A 17,435-nucleotide genomic window follows, 5' to 3' on the forward strand; every position below is an offset into this window, starting at 1 on the left:
CAGGCAAGAGCTCGCTGGGCTTGTTCCAGTTGTCCCTCTCCCCCTCCGGCTTCAGCGTGACATGTGTTTGTCTCTACCGAATATCCGCAAGGGAAATGGTTGGGTTAGGATACGGCCCAGAGCGGGGGAGAGCAGGCCGTGGAAGGAGTCGATGGAAGGGAAGCGGCGAACCCCCAGCGTCCTTCACCCGCCCCTCCTCGTTCCTTTCCCTGCTTCATTCTCGAGTTTGAAGCAGAGGTTCAAGCCTGGCCGAGCCGCTGGTGAGGGCTCAGCGCCTCTGCACGGGTTAGCAAGAGGCACCCTTCTTCTAGGGCGAGTGCAGCCTGGCTTGGCGACAGACACAAGGCCTGGACTGTGGCCCCCGCCTGGCCCCTGCCTCTTGGCTGGTGCCTCGTGGTGCACGTATTGTTGTTCCTTGCCCTCCCTAGCCTTGAACGACATCAGGGTTCAAGCGCCAAGAAGGGCTGAAGAACTTCATCAACATCTCAGATGCGTCCTGGTGCTGATGGAGCTCAGAGTCTCGCATGAGGAGGACCCAAGCTGGTGGCCTGGGACGGTGGCACCGAGGCTACTCTTAGCTGCCAGGAGCGTCCTGCCCCCCCACCCCACCCCGCAACTGACTCCTTGCATGTGGACTCTGCTTTATTTCCCAGGGTGGGGATGCAAATATGGGGGAAAGAGGTATGGCACAGACCCAGTACCCACGTGCCCCTTCCCAGCGCAGGGGCCCCAGCAAGCTGCTGGGCACCTGTCTGCCTTTGTTATTTTGAGTCCCTATGTCTCGTCTCATGAACCAAGAAAGCAGGCATTCCCTTGCAGCCGACTCAACAGGAAATGATCCCGGGGATCTCCCACTTCCTTCATTCATGGAAGAAGCCGGGAGGATAAAGGCTACGGTCCTCCCATGAATGCTTGTGCCCTTCCACTGAGAGGTGTCGCCGGTTAACCTGACGGCTCAGGGACCCAGGCTGGGGGGATGTTATTTCTCCACTCTACTCGTGAATGTCATTCACAAGCCACGAAGTGGACCCCCCACCCCACCCCCGGCTTTGGAAATTTAATGTGTGAGAGCTGCATGCAGCCAGTGGTGTCCACATTTTAAAAAGGTTGACTGAGAAACGGTGGATGGTGGTGCAGCTAATGGCAGCCTGGAGGGTGAAGGGGGCGGAGGAAACAGAGGGGCTGAGGCGTCTATTAGGGGAATGGAGCACCGAAGGGAAGCGTGGTGGGGAGGGCATCTATTGTCATCAGCCATAAAGCACATCTGAGTTTCATCTGTTTCCCTCCGCCTGCTGCATGGGGAGCAGTCTGTGAATGGGGGGCTCGGCAGGCAGAGCTGATACCTGCATCAGCTTGATCAACCTGCAGCCGAGAATCCTTACCCTCCTCGCTGCCTGGACCTTTGCACTTTCCGCTCTCCCGCTTGGGGGGCATAAGGCAGACGCTGGAGTGATATTCAGAATGTGGGTCATGTTCTAGAAATCTCTATTTGAAGCATTCCCCAACGCTGGGCTCCGCCTTCTCCTCCCGGGGCGTGTGGGTGGGCGGCAGGCGGGCGGACAGGGGAGCCAGCAAGTCCTTTCCTCGGGTGACCCATGTGCCCCTTGGTTTCAGCGGGATGCAAACATGGGGTGCAGGCTAGACCCTTTCAACTGTGATGGGTAAAAGAGGGACATGAAGCCCTTAGGAAAGGTCTCGTTCAGCCTGTGACAGAATTGGCTCGTGGTTCCGGGAAGGCACTGTGTGGGACTCATTTTTTTTTTTTTTTTAAACCAGACAAAGGGGCTGTAGTCTGCTAGGACACGCTTCTTGCCACATCTACCTGTCAAGCTAGAAATCCAATAGAGCAATGGGACTGCTAATTGATATGCAAAACAAGTCCAGGGTTCCTAGAAATGTCTAATGATCCTCTGAGGTTCCTTGCGAATGCAGAATTAAGACATGAACTACATGGGATGGGAATAAGAACACCAACCTTTTTACTTGCTCTTTTTTTTTTTCTTTTAAAAATCTACTTTGGGGAAACTTCACCGGTTTCATAATTTCAAAAAAAAAAAAAAAGAATATTGCAATCAATGGGGTTTGTCTTTCACACACTGGATATTTATTATTAGAAAATAGTTTTTATCAGCCGGCAGTACCAAACAAGTTGAAAGGAGCGTGCTTCTCACCATAATTTTTTTTGTCTCTTTAATGAAATTTAAATAAACAGCTTACTGTCGGGAGAGTCGCCACGCCTTTTTTTTTTTCCCCTTTAAAAACGGAATAAATGAAGTTTAGTACAAAACGTCCTTCAGATATGCCTTGTTCTGCAGTTGTTACGCTGTCCCCTTGAGTAAGAGAGAAGAAGGAGATGAAAAAAGACCACTCAGGTTATCAAATTACCCCAAAGAATCTACAGTAGAAACCGGGAAACAAATACACTCACCCAAAACCAAACCCGTCCAAACCAAGAAACCAGTTTTAACATTGGCTTTTCCATGGTGATTATCGTCTGACTTTAATATATATCTATATCTATATATATATTTGAAATAGTAATAAAAAAGGAAGCATTGAATTGCATCTTTAGCAGGACAACCTTCCTCATCTGTCAAAGAGGTGTTCGGGAAACTCCGTATAGTGTCTGCTCAGTAAGCACGTTTGGCAGCCCAGCAAGTATCACGTGATTGCAGCATCCATGATTCCAAGTGAAACGGCGTTGGCTTTCTTTGGGGTCGAGTCCGTTGCTCGGGGCGCGGTGCCCCCACGGCTCTGGATGTCCCGAGACCCACGGCTTCAGGAAGGGCTTGGGGGTGGCTCAGTGCATGGCCCCAGTGCAGAAACGTCCGGAACCCCAAACAACGAGTCCGCCAACCCGCCACACGGACGTCAGACAATGGTCTCCTTTGAGTTCCTCTTGACAGAGTGGAGGCCCAGCAGGGACTGCTGGTTAGAAGGGACGCTGACAGACTTTGGGACGAGGAGAATCACTCTCTGATTGGTCCGACGCCATTCGTTATACAATCGACAGTGGTACCTAAATGACACCTGGGGTCAGGAGAGGAAACAGAGGGGAGGGTTTCAGGTCAGCGGAAGCCGATAATCGATCCAAGAAACAAACAGGTCATTGAAAACAGCTCCGAATAGCTGGCGGCAGGAAAACGAGGCAAGGCCCCCCCGCCCCCGCCCCGGGCCACACCTTGCCGGCCGGCAGCTGAGTGTTGGGAGATAGGCACCGACCAGAGAACACCCCTGTCTGAACAGGGGCAGGGCTCCTGGGTGGCTTCCTTTCTTCCCCCTCAGAGTGGAAACAATTAGGATATGACTAGGAAATGAGGTTCCTTCAGAGGCTGGATTTAGTTTGGGGATAGTAGCGTTTGGGCCCCAAAGCATCAGTTGTGAAGCAGGTTGGCTACAGCCAGCCAGGCAGAGTGGGTACGGCGCTAACCTCGGCCATGTGTCTTTCTGGTCCTCAGCTTCCTCTCTGTTAAATGAGAGGGATGCTTGGGCGTCATGTCCCTTCCTGCAGGTTGGACCCTGCGCAATTCAACATTCAGGAAGGGTACCCTTCGAATTGTGCCATGCACAACTCTTACAACTGTACCAGCGGGGCCCTGATAGGTGATCCCCGACGCCCGCAGCTCCGGCGTTCTATGGCTTCCAGTGGGATAAGCTTTGGCATGGGCACCAAGTCCCTGGATAAATTCTTCCTGAGCCTCAGCCTGGGGTAGGATCCACTTCCCTGGGCACCTGCAGTGCCTCGTGCCTACCTCAGCATGGCATCAAGTGCTCCATACGTCAGTGTATTTGTGTCTCTCTCTCCCTGCTCCAGAAGCATCTCGACAGCAGGGCTTGGGTTGTACTCATCACTGCATGCCCAGCGCCTATCATGTGCCTGGCGCTTAAGAAGTTGCTCAGTAGAGTTTGCTGAGTGAATAAATATCCTCCGCTTTCTGATTGCAACCCTGTTTCAGATTTAAGCCTCTCTTATATAATCTACATTATGAGCAGTAAACTGAAGGCCAATGGTGGCTTAACTATGCCGAAAAGTACTTGCTTCTCCTGTAAATATCCTGCAATGAGATACATCTGTCGTTCGTTTTCGAGAAGGCTGGCGTACGGCCTGGGTGGACTACCCAGAAAGGTCAGTCTGTACTTCTGAAGGTGCACGGACTGTCTTGAAAAATGGGCAAAGGTTCAAGTTTGAAAGCATGCAGATGACTAGGTAGGTACTGGGAAGGAAGGTGCCTATGAGCTTAGGCTGACAGATGACCCGGCATGAGCTGTTTAATCATCTGGGGTGGGTGCATTGGGCTGACCCCAGGACAGGGTCCCTGGTGGTCACAGAGAGAGGGCTGACTCCATGGTTGGAACTCAGCATTTCTGGAAGCAGAAGAGACCACAGGCCCTGGATCAGAAAGGGCTTACTGGTCCTCTGGCAGGATTGTGCAATTCAAGGCCGCTAGCTTAAATTTCCGAGGCGAGAGAGCAGATGCCACAGGCCGAGTGCCAGAGAGATTTGGGTATGAAAATATAAGCTTTTAAACTCACACAGATGTGCTTTTCTCCACAAGGCCCTGAACATGCCAAAGTGGATCAGGTTTGGGTTGTATTTTTTTTTCGCCAAGCTTGCTTCTCATGTATCGATTCTGTCCCGCTACTGCTTGGTGCTCCTCACCGAATGTGGGCGAGGCAGCCGGGAAGGCCTGCCGCTCGGGGCCAAGAGCGGGTAAAAGAGTGGAAGGCAGACTCGTACTAATGAGGAGCTTTGGCAGTCCAGGAAGACCGGAATCTGGAGATCTTCTAGGAAGGCTGGGTTTCAAATCAAGAGACGCTTTGTCTGTGTGTTAAGGAGCTGTGCGCGCTGGACCTCCGGGTAGGCCTAGAAGTGGCCGCGGGTGCATGCAGGGGGTGCCTTCTCCAGCGCTCTCGGGCCTGGCACCCCAGGCCTGGGTCCCCATCCTCTGCCTAGTGGCTCCGTGACGCCGGGAGGGTTGCTTGCCACACCCAAGCGTCCGTTTCCTTGTCGGCAAAACGTGAAGAGTGGTGTCTGAGAGCGCACAGAAAGCACTCAGCACCGTGCCTCCCACACGGTAGTGTTCTCGGCCTATTATTTTTGATGTGTTAAATACGGAAAAGAAGACAGTTTTGTGGATGCTTCTTCTTAGACACAGAGGAAGTGGGGGGACGAGGAAAAAAAAGCGCTATTTCGCTTGCTCTCAGCGTGGCTGTGGGTCACCTGGGAGCTTGTTAGAACATCAGCATTCTGGGCTCCGCCCAGACCTAAGGAATCAGAGCGTGCATTTTAACAAGATCCCCAGGTGATTCGCAGATCCTTGCAAGCCTGAGAAGGCTGCTGCAGGCAACCCGGGGAGTCAACGACTTAGCGGTCTCCCGGTTCCTTGGCCAGGAGGCACAAAAATCAGCCCGCTTGTTCAGACAAACAAATGAGGTCTTATTATGCATTCATCTATCTTAATTGCCGTTAACCATCACAGTCTGCAGGCAAATTCAATCAATGAGAAGAAAGCATCAGATGAAGATGACTCCTTATTGGGGAAAATCAAGGAACTTGGGCCTAATGCAGATGGGACCTCAGGTTTGCAAATGCCCTGGGCTAATGCTGAGCCTGGGCCAGGAGCTCCAAGACACTCCCTTACCACAGTGGAACAGAATAGGAAAAAAGAAGGGTTGACTTAGAGGAATAAAGAGGCAGTGAGGGAAGAATAAACAACAAAACAAAAAGAAGCTAGGACAATTGTAACGTTGGGAACTTGGTTTAGATATTTCTTAGATGTCCCCAGGAGGAGAGGCAGAGGGAGGGAGAGGGAGAGAGAGAATCTGAAGCAGACTCCATGCCTAGCACGGGAGCCCGACGCGGGGCTCGATCTCATGACCCTGAGATCAAGACCTGACCCGAAATCAGGAGTTGGACGCCTAACGGACTGAGCCACCCAGGCGCTCCTTAAATGTCTGTGTTATGGAGAGAAGAGGAAGAAAGAGCACAGGGCCACTATTCTAAAAATGTTTCTTTTGGGATGGTTTTCTTGAGGTGTATTCATTTCTTCATCCAAAGGATATTAACGTGGGCAAGATCCACAAAGAGCTGTAGCCACGTGGACGGGGCAAGGAAGGATTACATTAGCATCCACCTGTCCCTGGCAGGGAGGTGACGGGCTGTGGCCTAAGGTCTGCTGTAAAGTCACAGCAGGGGGTGGGAAATCGCATTACCTATTTTTTATTCTGCCCTTTCTCTCCGGAGGTTATGGTGTGATCGAGGCCTACTGATGGGGCCAGGGCCTCGTCTTCCCAGAAACGGCCCAGCTCCCCGATCTCCGGCTGCACCGAGCAGGCGGGCTGTGTGAGAGCAAATGGGCTTCAGAGAAGGACCGGACGCAGGGTCACCCTCAACACCCTCAGGCCACCGTGGGCCGTGTGGGCTGTGGCTCAGCCAGCGTGCACACGGTGACCCTCATTGGGCAGCGTCCTCCCGGAGGTCTCCCGGCTTTATAAGGAGACGTCAGACGACTACCCCATGGGGCTGGGAGTCAGCCAGAGGAAACAGGTCGCTCATTCATTCCATTCCGGGCCTTAACCAGTTTCCGTGCTGGGCGCTGCTTGTTGCCTCGGTGATGCAGTGAACGCAGGGTCTCCCTGCAGCACGGCATCCCGGTCCCCCCACCTGTCAGCGTGGGGCTAATTATAAGTGCCACCCTAGGTGACTTCTTAGTGCCGAGTGTGGACTCAGATGATGTCTGTCCCTGGACCTCAAATGGTTTGTGATGTGGGCAGGGATGTTTCCAGGGCACCCCTCCCCGGGCTCGCGGGTCCCAGATGCAGGCTTCCACACGGCAGGTTCCAGAAGGCCCAGTTCCCCGGGGGGCAGCAGGGCCGGGCATGGACTGCAGAGGTGCAGTGAGGCGGGGCTGTGTGTCCCCCTTCCCAGCGCTGGCGGTGGGGGCCCTGCCAGGAAGGCTGGGACTGACACGGTGTTTGTTTATCTAAGACATTTTCACAGCATATTCTCCGGGAGCCTGACAGCTTGTTTACAATGGGTTTCTGCCGGAGGGCACTTTCCAAGTGCTGTCAGCTCCTGAGTTACGGCTCCTGCCAGGGCGGCTCAGTACAGCATTTATCTGGGAGGGACTTAGCCCGGATTCAGGAACCTCTGGCTCAGGGGCTCCGCAGTGCGGTGTCCACACCCGTCAGAGGGGAGAATGCCTTCCCTCCCCTCCGGCGGCTTTGCCTCTTGTAGCCGGCTGGGCGTCCAGAGGAAGAAAGCCCCATGCCTATTTTGGGTGCTCTGATAAACGTTCCTGAAGGTACCCCACCTAGTCCTTACGGTAGCCCAGTGACCCAGGGGCTGTCACCATTCCTCCACTTTCTGCATAAGGGGAAGGCTGATCAGAGAGGTGAAGTACCCTGTTTAGAGTGACACAGCTCTTAGGATGCTAAATCTTGGGTCCGACCGCAGGGCCTTTGGATTCTAATGCATGTGCTTTCCACTACGCGGCCCTGCCTCTTGGAAATGTTTCTGGAATGAAGTATGTTCTCAGTCTCCTGAAAGAGCCCACTCCAGGCACCCTTCCCGCCCAAGCCCCCTTTCATCTGAGATGGGAGATGAAACAGGGTCACATCCGCTTTCCCCGACGAAATCTTTCCCTTTCTTCCTCCCCCGGCCGCCTTTTCCTCTTTCGTAATAGGTGAACGTATGCTTTACAAAGCAGGTTTTCCTTTTAAAAGGCCTTGAATTGGTTTGAAAGCCCAACACTTAGGTTTACATCTTCAACCATCCTTCATCCTCCATACACGTCTAAGAAAAATCGTAGACTAGCAAACCTGTAAACATGGTAAGAACTGACAGTTATTTTCCAGAGAACCTTCCTTGGGTGCTCTCTCCTTTCGGTCCCTAAGCAGCTGGGAGGCTGGCGGGATGGGCATTGCTGTCATCCTCACTTTACGGAGGACGCTGAGGCTCAGAGCCCTGGACTGACTTTTCCAAGCTGGTGCAGGTGACCGGGAGTTAGTGCTAAAGGTGATTTGATTTCTTATTCTAACCCTCTTCCCATTCCCACAGCCTTGTGACGTGTGAGTCTGCTTCATTGCTTGATTCACAGTGATTCAGGACCCACTTGGGCAGCAGACTTTTAAAGGAGGCAGTCATACTTCTGGGGGTGGTGGGGCGTCATGAGGCTGGGAGCAGAATGCCTAAATCCACCAGGGGACTCGGAGACTCCGAGTTCGAGGCATCAGAACGCCCCGTCTTTACCAAGGCTGAAGCCACGTCCCTCTTACTGAGACTGACGTGTGCCTCTACTTACCCCCCTGACCCCCGCCCCCCCCCCCCCGAGGGGAGGTACAGAGCTGAAGAGTCACAGGACTAACAAGAGGGAAATGAGCTGGCGGGGGAGGGTTATGGTCTGCCGGGCAGGAGTGGCCCCTGCTGGGACAGGGTTTGGAAGACAGAGCGAAGGGGCACGTGTGAGCGCTAGAAGCTTCCACATGCTGACACCGTGCTACGGGGTAAGAGAATGGTACGCTCTGGACAGGAAACATATATTAAGTAACCATGGCACATGCTCAGATTAGAAATGAGCAGGCACAGCAGAGTCCTGCCAGGAAGCAGGGCGCCCGGTTTCTGAAACGAGTCTAGAGGGGGGTGACGTTCTTCCCCGCAGCTCCCGGAGGGAAACAGAAAGAGTGAGATCAATGCTGTGCCAACCGCTGCCCAAGCACTCAACTCTCTTCAGGAGTTAAGAATGAAAAAAACAGACGGGTTTAAGAATCCTGCCTCGTATACAGCAGGCACGCTTACTGGGAAATGGGTTTCTTTGGTGGCGGCTTCTCAGCTAGATAAATTGGCGTTTTTATGGGCAGCGGAGTCAATATCCCAACACACAGAATTATCATCCGGCAAAACGCAGCTCCACGTCCAGCCAAGACTTTAGGCTGTGTCCGGGAGTAAGAAGAAAAGAACCAGCAGCAGGACAGTGACAGCCACAGTGGCCAAGTGCATCATTCCTAATCCGCTACCATCCCAGCAAAAGTGGGGAACATAAACTAGAGAAAGAAAACGCCGTGCCTCGTCGCGGATGGCGTCCCAGAACCCTGGAGGAGGGAAATGGCTTCGATTGATGGGCTCTCAGGAGCTGGGGCTTTTTCTTTCCTTCACCTGCTCTTCCCAGCAGCACGCCCGCACATCCACGCGCACGCACGCGCGGGCATCACCCCGTCCCGCACTCCGGCCAGCACCTGCAGATCTGCCTTCTGCGGGGCAAGCGGGCCGGGCTACAACCCGGGGGGAAGGCTGCACCAGCTGGGAGGCTGCCGGCTCCAGTTACCCCGAGCCCCCGGCCCGGGGGCCATACTTACTAGTGTCCAAAAGAGGTAAATAGTGAAGAGTGCCACAGTGAGTGCAATCAGTCCGACGGCCTCCAGCCGACTACTAAAGTGCAGGTGGTCCACGGCGCCCCGCAGGCAGAGCCAGCCCGAGATGGTGGCCAGCGGCGTAATGAACAAGAAGCACACCATGTCTCCGAACAGGGTCCGCTTCTCATGCTGGGGGCCCGGGTTTCGGAGCCACTGCCGGGGGGAGAGGGGGAGACGGAGAAAAGCAAGGTCACGGTTAGAGGCCGGCGTGGAGCGGAGACACAGCACTCTCGAGGGTGCCTCTGTCTTCCGAAACGGGACACGGGCGCTTCGGACCTGTTCTGAGATCACAGGGAAGCATTAAGGGCTCATTTCCATATCCCGCCTCCCCGGATAACAGTGATTATTGGTAATACTTTAACATGACGACAGTGACGATGATGATAAAAATCGTGATTTTAAAGTGTCTTTGCTGGGTGCCTGGGTGGCTCAGTCGGTTAAGCGACTGCCTTCGGCTCAGGTCATGATCCTGGAGTCCCGGGATCGAGTCCCGCATCGGGCTCCCTGCTCGGCAGGGAGTCTGCTTCTCCCTCTGACCTTACCCCCTCTCGTGTTCTCATTCTCTCTCTCTCTTGCTCTCAAATAAATAAAATCTTTAAAAAATAAAAAAAAAATAAAGTGTCTTTGCTGTTTTTGAAAACAGTTCAGAGGTTATTATTTTGAACACTGGCCCTACGGGAAGATAGAGAGGATATTATTTCCAGAAGGTAAGAGTTGAGATACGAGAAGTGCTGTCGTGTGGCCAAAGGCTTCCAGTGTCTTGACCCTGGGAATGTCTGCAGGAAGGGGTTAACTCAGCAGGCCTGGGTTGCTCAAATCGTGCATGTTCCCCAGAAAGACCCGTTTTCTTTATTTTTTTATTTTTTATTTTATTTTATTTATTTATTTGAGAGAGTGAGAGAGGGAACACGAGCAGGGGGAGTAGGAGAGGGAGAAGCAGGCTTCCCCGTGGAGCAGGGAGCCCGATGCGGGGCTCGATCCCAGGACCCTGGGATCATGACCTGAGCCGAAGGCAGATGCTTAACGACTGAGCCACCCAGCCGCCCAGAAAGACCCGTTTTCAAGATTGGCTCTTTGGAGATGAGCTCCGAGTCCTTGCAATATTTTGCTTTTATGAGTGTCTCTGTATGCCTGAGGCCCTGGGCTGTATGGTAAGAGTATAATGAAATCATTTATGCCAACAATGTGATTTATGCTGAACACCTTTGTTCACCGTGGGGGGCTGGAGTCTGAGGAGCTGAGGGCAGACAGGCAGGCGCTGCATGCCTATGTGACTGACCCCAATAAACACCCTAGACACCAAGGCTTGGGGTGGTAATACTTGGTATGTGTTGTCACAAATTGTTGCTGGAAAAATTAAGCAGATTTGTGTGACATTACTGGAAGGGGACACCTGGGAGCTTGCGCCTGGTTTCTCCTGAACTTTACCCCCTGGGCCCTTTCCCTCTGCTGATTTTAAGTGGTATCCTTTTGCTGTTATAAACTGTAACCATGAGGAAAAGAACTCTTCTGATTCCTGTGAGGCCTTCTAGTCAATCATAGGAGCCCAAGGGTGGTTTTGGGGATCCCCCACAGACTGAGACTCATGTGACTCCATGAACTCAGTAATGCCCCTCCCTGTGTTAGGACCCTGACATCCTAACTGTACTGCCCAATTTGGGGGCTGAACTAGCCCCAAAAAGGGTAGTGAAAACTCTGTGCTTGTTGAAAGACCGGTCATGAGAATTCCTACAGGATGGGAAACAGAGTTGCTGTGCTCCCACTTAGGGAATGGCTGAACGCCTGCTGAAATGCTTTCCATAATCCACTCTGGGAAAAGTCATGCTTACATATTGGTGTTGGTGCATAATGGTAATGAGGCCTGGGGGCTGTTCTTCAGATTAGCACTGGAACGTGTCTCCCAATACTCCTATCTCACTACCCCGTGTAGTACTAGCCGAGGCCAAAGGGTTCAGAGGAGGGGCTCAGGCACAGTTGATGGGGTAGGAAGAGACGCGGGCTAAGTGTCTTCCATCTCGTCCCATAAGCAAACGGGGGCTTTGCGGTGCCACGGCTCGCCCCCGGATGGGAGCATTACGGGCTGCGGAGCAGACACTCCCGGTGGCCAGGGCTGAGTTTCCCGCACAAGCATTGGTGGGAGGGAAATGAGCGTGACAGGGGACACAGGACGGGGTGGTGCACAGTGGAGGGTGAAGGAGAGACCATGTTCCAGGGCGGGAGGAAGAGACGGAAAGAAGACCTGAGGAAAGGGCAAGCGAGGTGAGAACAGAGTGGCGGGAGGGCCAGCAGAAGCCTCAGGGAGTGAGCGGAAGAGACAGGAGGGAAAAGGCAGTGAAGAGGTTTTCCGGGAGGTGCCCGGCCTTGAGTGTTTGGCTGAGGCAAACGCTAAGTGACCCGCAGTGCCCAGCACACCACTTTCCAGGGACCACCCACCTTACAAGTGTGCGGAGAGGCTGAAGGAAGTCAGCCTCGGCTCAAAAATGGACCCGAGTAAATAGATCATGGGGAGATGACGTGTTCTCTGAATAGAAATACAGCAATAGAAAAATTTCACAGAAATACCTAAGTGATCAAGTGCAAAGGACAGAGACCCTGCCACGCGTTGTCATGTTACCCCACACATCTCAGCAGCTTCAAAGAAATTCAACAAGCTCTTACTAATTTACATTTTCTTGCCTAAATACTGGGACTATCGCTATGACGTGGAGAGTAGAAATCGGGCGTGATTCTCCTAACTTTATGGAGCAAGGTTAAATGACTGCTTCATGTGACTTAGGGGTCTCAAAGTGAGGAGAAGACTCAGATTTCTCTACTTTTGCTCAGATGTCCCATCTGTAAAATATTTGAAAAATATTAAAATTATAAGACATTCAGGGGCACCTGGGTGGCTCAGTTGGTTAAGCGACTGCCTTCGGCTCAGGTCATGATCCTGGAGTCCCTGGATCGAGTCCCGCATCGGGCTCCCTGCTCGGCAGGGAGTCTGCTTCTCCCTCTGACCCTCCCCCCCTCATGTGCTCTCTCTCTCATTCTGTCTCTCAAATAAATAAATAAAATCTTTAAAAAAAAATAAATAAAATTATAAGACATTCAGAAATCCAGATCCTTAAACAATGTTCCCCAAATTGCAGCAACCTGATTCCTCTTGCAGATTTTCCCTGGAAACAGATCTGGAAGCCTGGCCTACTTTTCTCTGTGTCCTCACTTGCTGGAACATAGTAGATTCTCAATAAGTATGCAACAGATGTAAGCAGACAAGCTGAACTTCCTGGCAAAGACTTTCCCCAATTCCTTCTGCTGGAGAATTCTGAATACATTTTATGAAAATTAATTTAATATTTTATTTATCTATGTGGCCCCTGACATTACCCAATGAAATGACTCAGGTGTGGAAGGAAGTAATTACAAATCATTGGTTATCTCCGTCTGGTGTAAGATAAATCACAAAGGCGAGATTAGCATTACCACTGGTTCCCAGTTTCTCATTTTCTAATTGTTCTTTGATTTTCTATATTCCTGAAAAATTTCTAGCCCTTTTTATATGTACATGATCATCTAATATCTGGATTCTGCACATTATTAACTATATATATATGTATTTTTTTGGCTTAGCTTACTCTTTATGTTATTTACTCCTGGGTCATATTTATGTATGAAATCATTTGTGTTTTTTGTTTGTTTGTTTGTTTTTAAAGTAAGCTCTAAGCCCAGTGTGGGGCTTGAACTCACAACTCTGAGATCACTAGTTGCATTCTCTACTGACTGAGCCAGCCAGGTGCCCCAGGTATGAAGCTCTTTAAATAGGTAGTATTATGTTAAAATCTGTGACTTCTTCAGAACCCCAAATGTTATTTATCTCTTACACAAATGCAGGTCCCATGAACAAGACCGCTGTCAATATCTGTTGATGAATAAAAAAAATTGCTCTTTGCCAAAGTATCCAAATAAGTTGATATGGGATATTTACACAAGCAGAGTTTATAACAGAGAAAATCTGATTACACCTCAAATTTCTAGTGAAAGGGGACTGTCTAAATATATTACAGAATTTATTTAGAATACCATAGAGTAATTTCAAATGATAATGTACATTTTATATTTACTGCCATGATATATTGCTGAGCAGGAGGAGAGTTCTACTGGACAGAATTTATTGTACGACCCTGTATAGGTAATGATGTATTTACAAGCACATAGACATTTACACCTACGTAGATGGAGTGGATTTACATAGACAAAGACCAGAAGGATTCCTAGCAAAATAGCGGCTACTCTTGGTGGTGGAATCATGAGTCGTCTTTAATTTTTTTTGCTTTGTATGTATTTTCTTGCTTTTCTCAAATGAACATGGATTACCCATGTAAATAAATATGTATTTATTAGTTGTGTACAAAACATCGGGAGAGAGTGAGGGACACTGAGTGAGAGATAAGGAGAGAAGAGGGAATTGGGGAGGAGGGTGTCCAGCTAGTGCTTTGTGAACTACAGCAGGAAAAACAAAACAAAACAAACAACAGTACTGAGCTATGGCTGGGACAAGCTCAGGGCTAGAAAGTTGAGTTTATTATGCACCATCTCATTGAGGCCTTGCAATAATGCTGTGAAGCACGTGCTCACATTTTCCCCATTTTACAGATTCGGACACAGGGGAGAAGAGAGTTTACTAATTCACCTAAGGATAGATGGCAAGTGGGTGGTAGAGGTGGGATTCAAGCCAGCCTCACTTTGCTGTTTCTTGCTTTCCATATTTACATTTTCTTTCTGCACCAAATGGCACTTGTGTGTGTGTATGTGTGCGTGCACTAGATTTCTGGCAAATTTTCAGCTAGGTGGGATACAGTAAGTCCTGCTGTTTTACTGGTTCAGCAGATAGCCGAAGGATTGGCTGGCCAGGATGTTATGGTAATTTTAAAAAATATTCTTACGCTACTGGTCTGTTGTATGTTAATTCTTTTACCACATCACAATGAGGTCTAATGTCTGGGCTTTAATCTCAGAGACATTGTGGCCTAATTCATAATAGACAAAAGACTGATCTCAATTATTGTTCAATTTGATTTTTTGCTGTTATGCCTTGTGCCTCTCTAATCAGTTATACTTATTATACATAGAGCATTAGACCTATTCTTTAGTAGCATCTTCATTTCTCATATTTGTAATACAGAGGAGGCCGGGACAGAATGGCAGGTTGGTGTGTGTGTCCGTCTTGCCACCTGACCTGAGGTGGACGCTTTATATCACTCGAATCTCACACATCCGGCATTTACAATGTTCAATCAATGACAGTAGCTTATGCTTACTCACACGTCATGATATGCAAAGCACTATCTTTATGCTGCGTGAAGTAACTGATTTACTCTGCAATAACCTTTGAAAGAGGTACCACTATTATCAGCAGCGTTTTACAGATAGGGAAACTGAGGCACAGAGCAGTGAAACGACTTATAAAAGATTGGCCTTGGCTTTGATCCATGTTGTCTAGCTCCAAAGACGGTGCTCCAAAATAATCTATTCTATCATCATTCTTAGTTAAAAAAAAAAAAGGCGGCGGCGGCAGTGGGTGGTGAGGGGATGAAGTGGGTAGAAGGAGGCGCATACCTTCAATGTGTTTATTGGTGTACGAAGTTCCCCTGGGTGCCTGATACTAATTTATCCTGCCACTTGTGAACAGCTTTTGCAACTAGAATATCGTTCTCGAAGGGGCTTTAGTTTAACATTAGTCTTCTGCTTAGACTTGGTGGTTAGCTGTGCTTTAAAAGCCAAGGTTGATGCTTGAGAGTACTAATTTGTATGGCATCGCTCACCAGGCCAGCTCACCCACGCGGCGGCCAGGGGATCTGTCGGCAAGCCGGCCACCCTTCCTGCCTTCTGTTCTCTGGTTCCATCAGAAACATAAAGCTCAGAGACTGTGCCATTGAGAGCCCTGGCAGTGAGCTGCCTATTTCTCTGTGGTGATCTCATTCCAATCACTAACCCATTCCTGAACCAGGAGACTGATCTGATGTTGGAAATAGGTACAAAAACCAGCCCAACAGTCTAAACAAAACAGATCCCACCCCCCAGCCCCCCCACCCCCCCGCCATGGCGATCAGCACCATAGGGCCAGAGACAGCAGAGGGAATGTAAGCAGCATTCCTCCAGCGACAGAGTCATTCACGGGCCCTAAGTGTAACATCCAAGGTGAGCCGGGCACAAGTGATGCCTTCCAAGGTGGGCTAACTGTGGGTTCGGATATAATTACAGTGTCAATTTGTTAAGTCCCTTACTCAGGGGGTAGGGGTGAAGGGGGTGCAGAGTTCTAGGACATTAGATTCTGTCTCCCAGGCTTCGAGCTAATCGGCTTAAATCCTCAAGGTAGACAGGACCGCGTGCAGGTCACTTTGTACTGGAGCCAGATTAGACTCTGGTGGCTAATAGTTCTGACTGATTACAACCTTCCCCATGAATCTCCTTAATGAGAAACCATCATGAGAATGGAAGAAACTTACAGAAGGGATGACAACTGATAGAACCATCACAAATTTATGGAGAGGAAAAGGAAAAAGAAGGCAAGGTTGCACCATGGTTTCTCAATGGGTTTATCTGCTTGAGTGTCTCCTGTTAATCTGGCACTTGGCAGAGTTATTAACCAAGGGCTTACCTTCCTTGGCATGGGTCTTATTTTCGAAGCCCAACTCATTTCACACTAAGCTGTCTGCTTGCCTGGGGAACTGAAAGGTCAAAGGGGCAGTGCAGTGATCAGATGGGTATGTGACGGGTCCTTTGCATGATCTAGAGATTACGATGAAACATGAAAATCATGCATTTCCATTCACTTGAGACACAACAGAGAACAAAACCAAACAAACTCCTACTGATATTTTAAATCCCTGAACTCCAGTCTGTCAGTGAATTTCCAGGACAGCTGAAGTCGCCCAGAAAGAAATTCTGATTCTGGGGGAGCTGAAGGAGATGCTTGCTCTGGATATCCATTTAACCAGGATTGCAGAAACGCATCTCAAATGAAAACTTCACAGAGGATTTGCTCGTGATCCTAAAATGTCCTTCTCCAGCCTTGGCTTCCCTCCAAAGCTCCAGATGTGCGTATTCAACAGCCCACTCAACATCTCCACTTAGATGACTAACAGACAACTTAAACTCAATCTGTCCGAAACAGAACTCTTGATTTAGCACATACTTTTTTCCACGTCTCCTCCATCTCAGTGAATGACATCACCACCCACCCAGTTGCTCAGCCGGCCCTTTCTGTTTTACACTCCATACCTCGCCTATCGGCACCACCTTCAGTTGGTATCTGGAATCTCTGTGCTTCCTTCCACATCCATGGCTGCCATCCCTGGGCCATGATCATCTCGTCCGTGGGAGGCAATAGCCTCCCTGCTTCCACTCTGGCTTCCCAATGGTCTGGCTCCAAAATCAGTTGGGCTAATTTGAACATCCATCCATCAGAGCATGTTGCTCCTTTGCTTAAGGCTCTCTAATGGTCAGAATCAAGTCCGTACTCTTCACCTAGGACTACAAGACCAGACCTCACACCTGCCTACCTCTCTGACCATGTCTTCTACTCTCTCTCCCACTTCATGTCCAACCTTTACCTATGCCTGTTCTCATACGGCGGGGCGGGGGTGGGGGTGGGGGTACAGGCTTTGCCCAGATTCTTGCACAGTTGGCTCCTTCCGATCATTTAGGTCTCAGCTCAAATGATACCTTTGAATTGCAAACACTCCTTGCGCCTACAAACAGTGCTTGGCTACATTTTCTACAGAGCCCAAGACACTCTGAAAAGATGCTCTTTGTCTGTTCACTTGCTTATATTTTGCTCCCTACTTCATTGAGAGCTCTGTGATGACAGGGACTTCATTTCCATTCGTCGTTGTATGCCTCCATCTAAGAGCAGGGCTGGAGCACAGTCAATGTGGTTAATGAAAATGAATGAATAAACATCTGGATGCCACTAGCCCTGACCGGAAAATTGGTGAGGAGACACTTTTGTTGGTGGGTAGACATCAGGTCCTGAAGTTCACTGC

General features: G+C 50.1%; 1 protein-coding gene across 4 annotated transcripts in view; it reads right to left on the bottom strand.

Annotated features, from left to right (window-relative positions):
* Positions 1 to 2,094: 2,094 nt before the first annotated feature.
* The window catches only part of MARCHF3 (membrane associated ring-CH-type finger 3), a 131,771-nt gene continuing 116,430 nt past the window's right edge, over positions 2,095 to 17,435 (bottom strand). For 3 of the 4 annotated variants that reach the window (XM_021702222.1, XM_021702221.1, XM_021702223.1), the window contains exons 4-5: positions 9,355 to 9,564; positions 2,095 to 3,030 (exon numbers count right to left, since the gene is read on the bottom strand). In XM_021702222.1, the coding sequence (XP_021557897.1) occupies positions 2,872 to 3,030; positions 9,355 to 9,564 (369 nt within the window). In that variant the 3' untranslated portion in view covers positions 2,095 to 2,871. Of the gene's footprint in view, positions 3,031 to 6,213; positions 6,340 to 9,354; positions 9,565 to 17,435 lie in introns of all 4 variants that reach the window. The other variant, XM_021702224.1, reaches the window with a different exon arrangement.

Source organism: Neomonachus schauinslandi, chromosome 7 (genome assembly GCF_002201575.2).
Source record: "Neomonachus schauinslandi chromosome 7, ASM220157v2, whole genome shotgun sequence".
Taxonomy (NCBI): domain Eukaryota; kingdom Metazoa; phylum Chordata; class Mammalia; order Carnivora; family Phocidae; genus Neomonachus; species Neomonachus schauinslandi.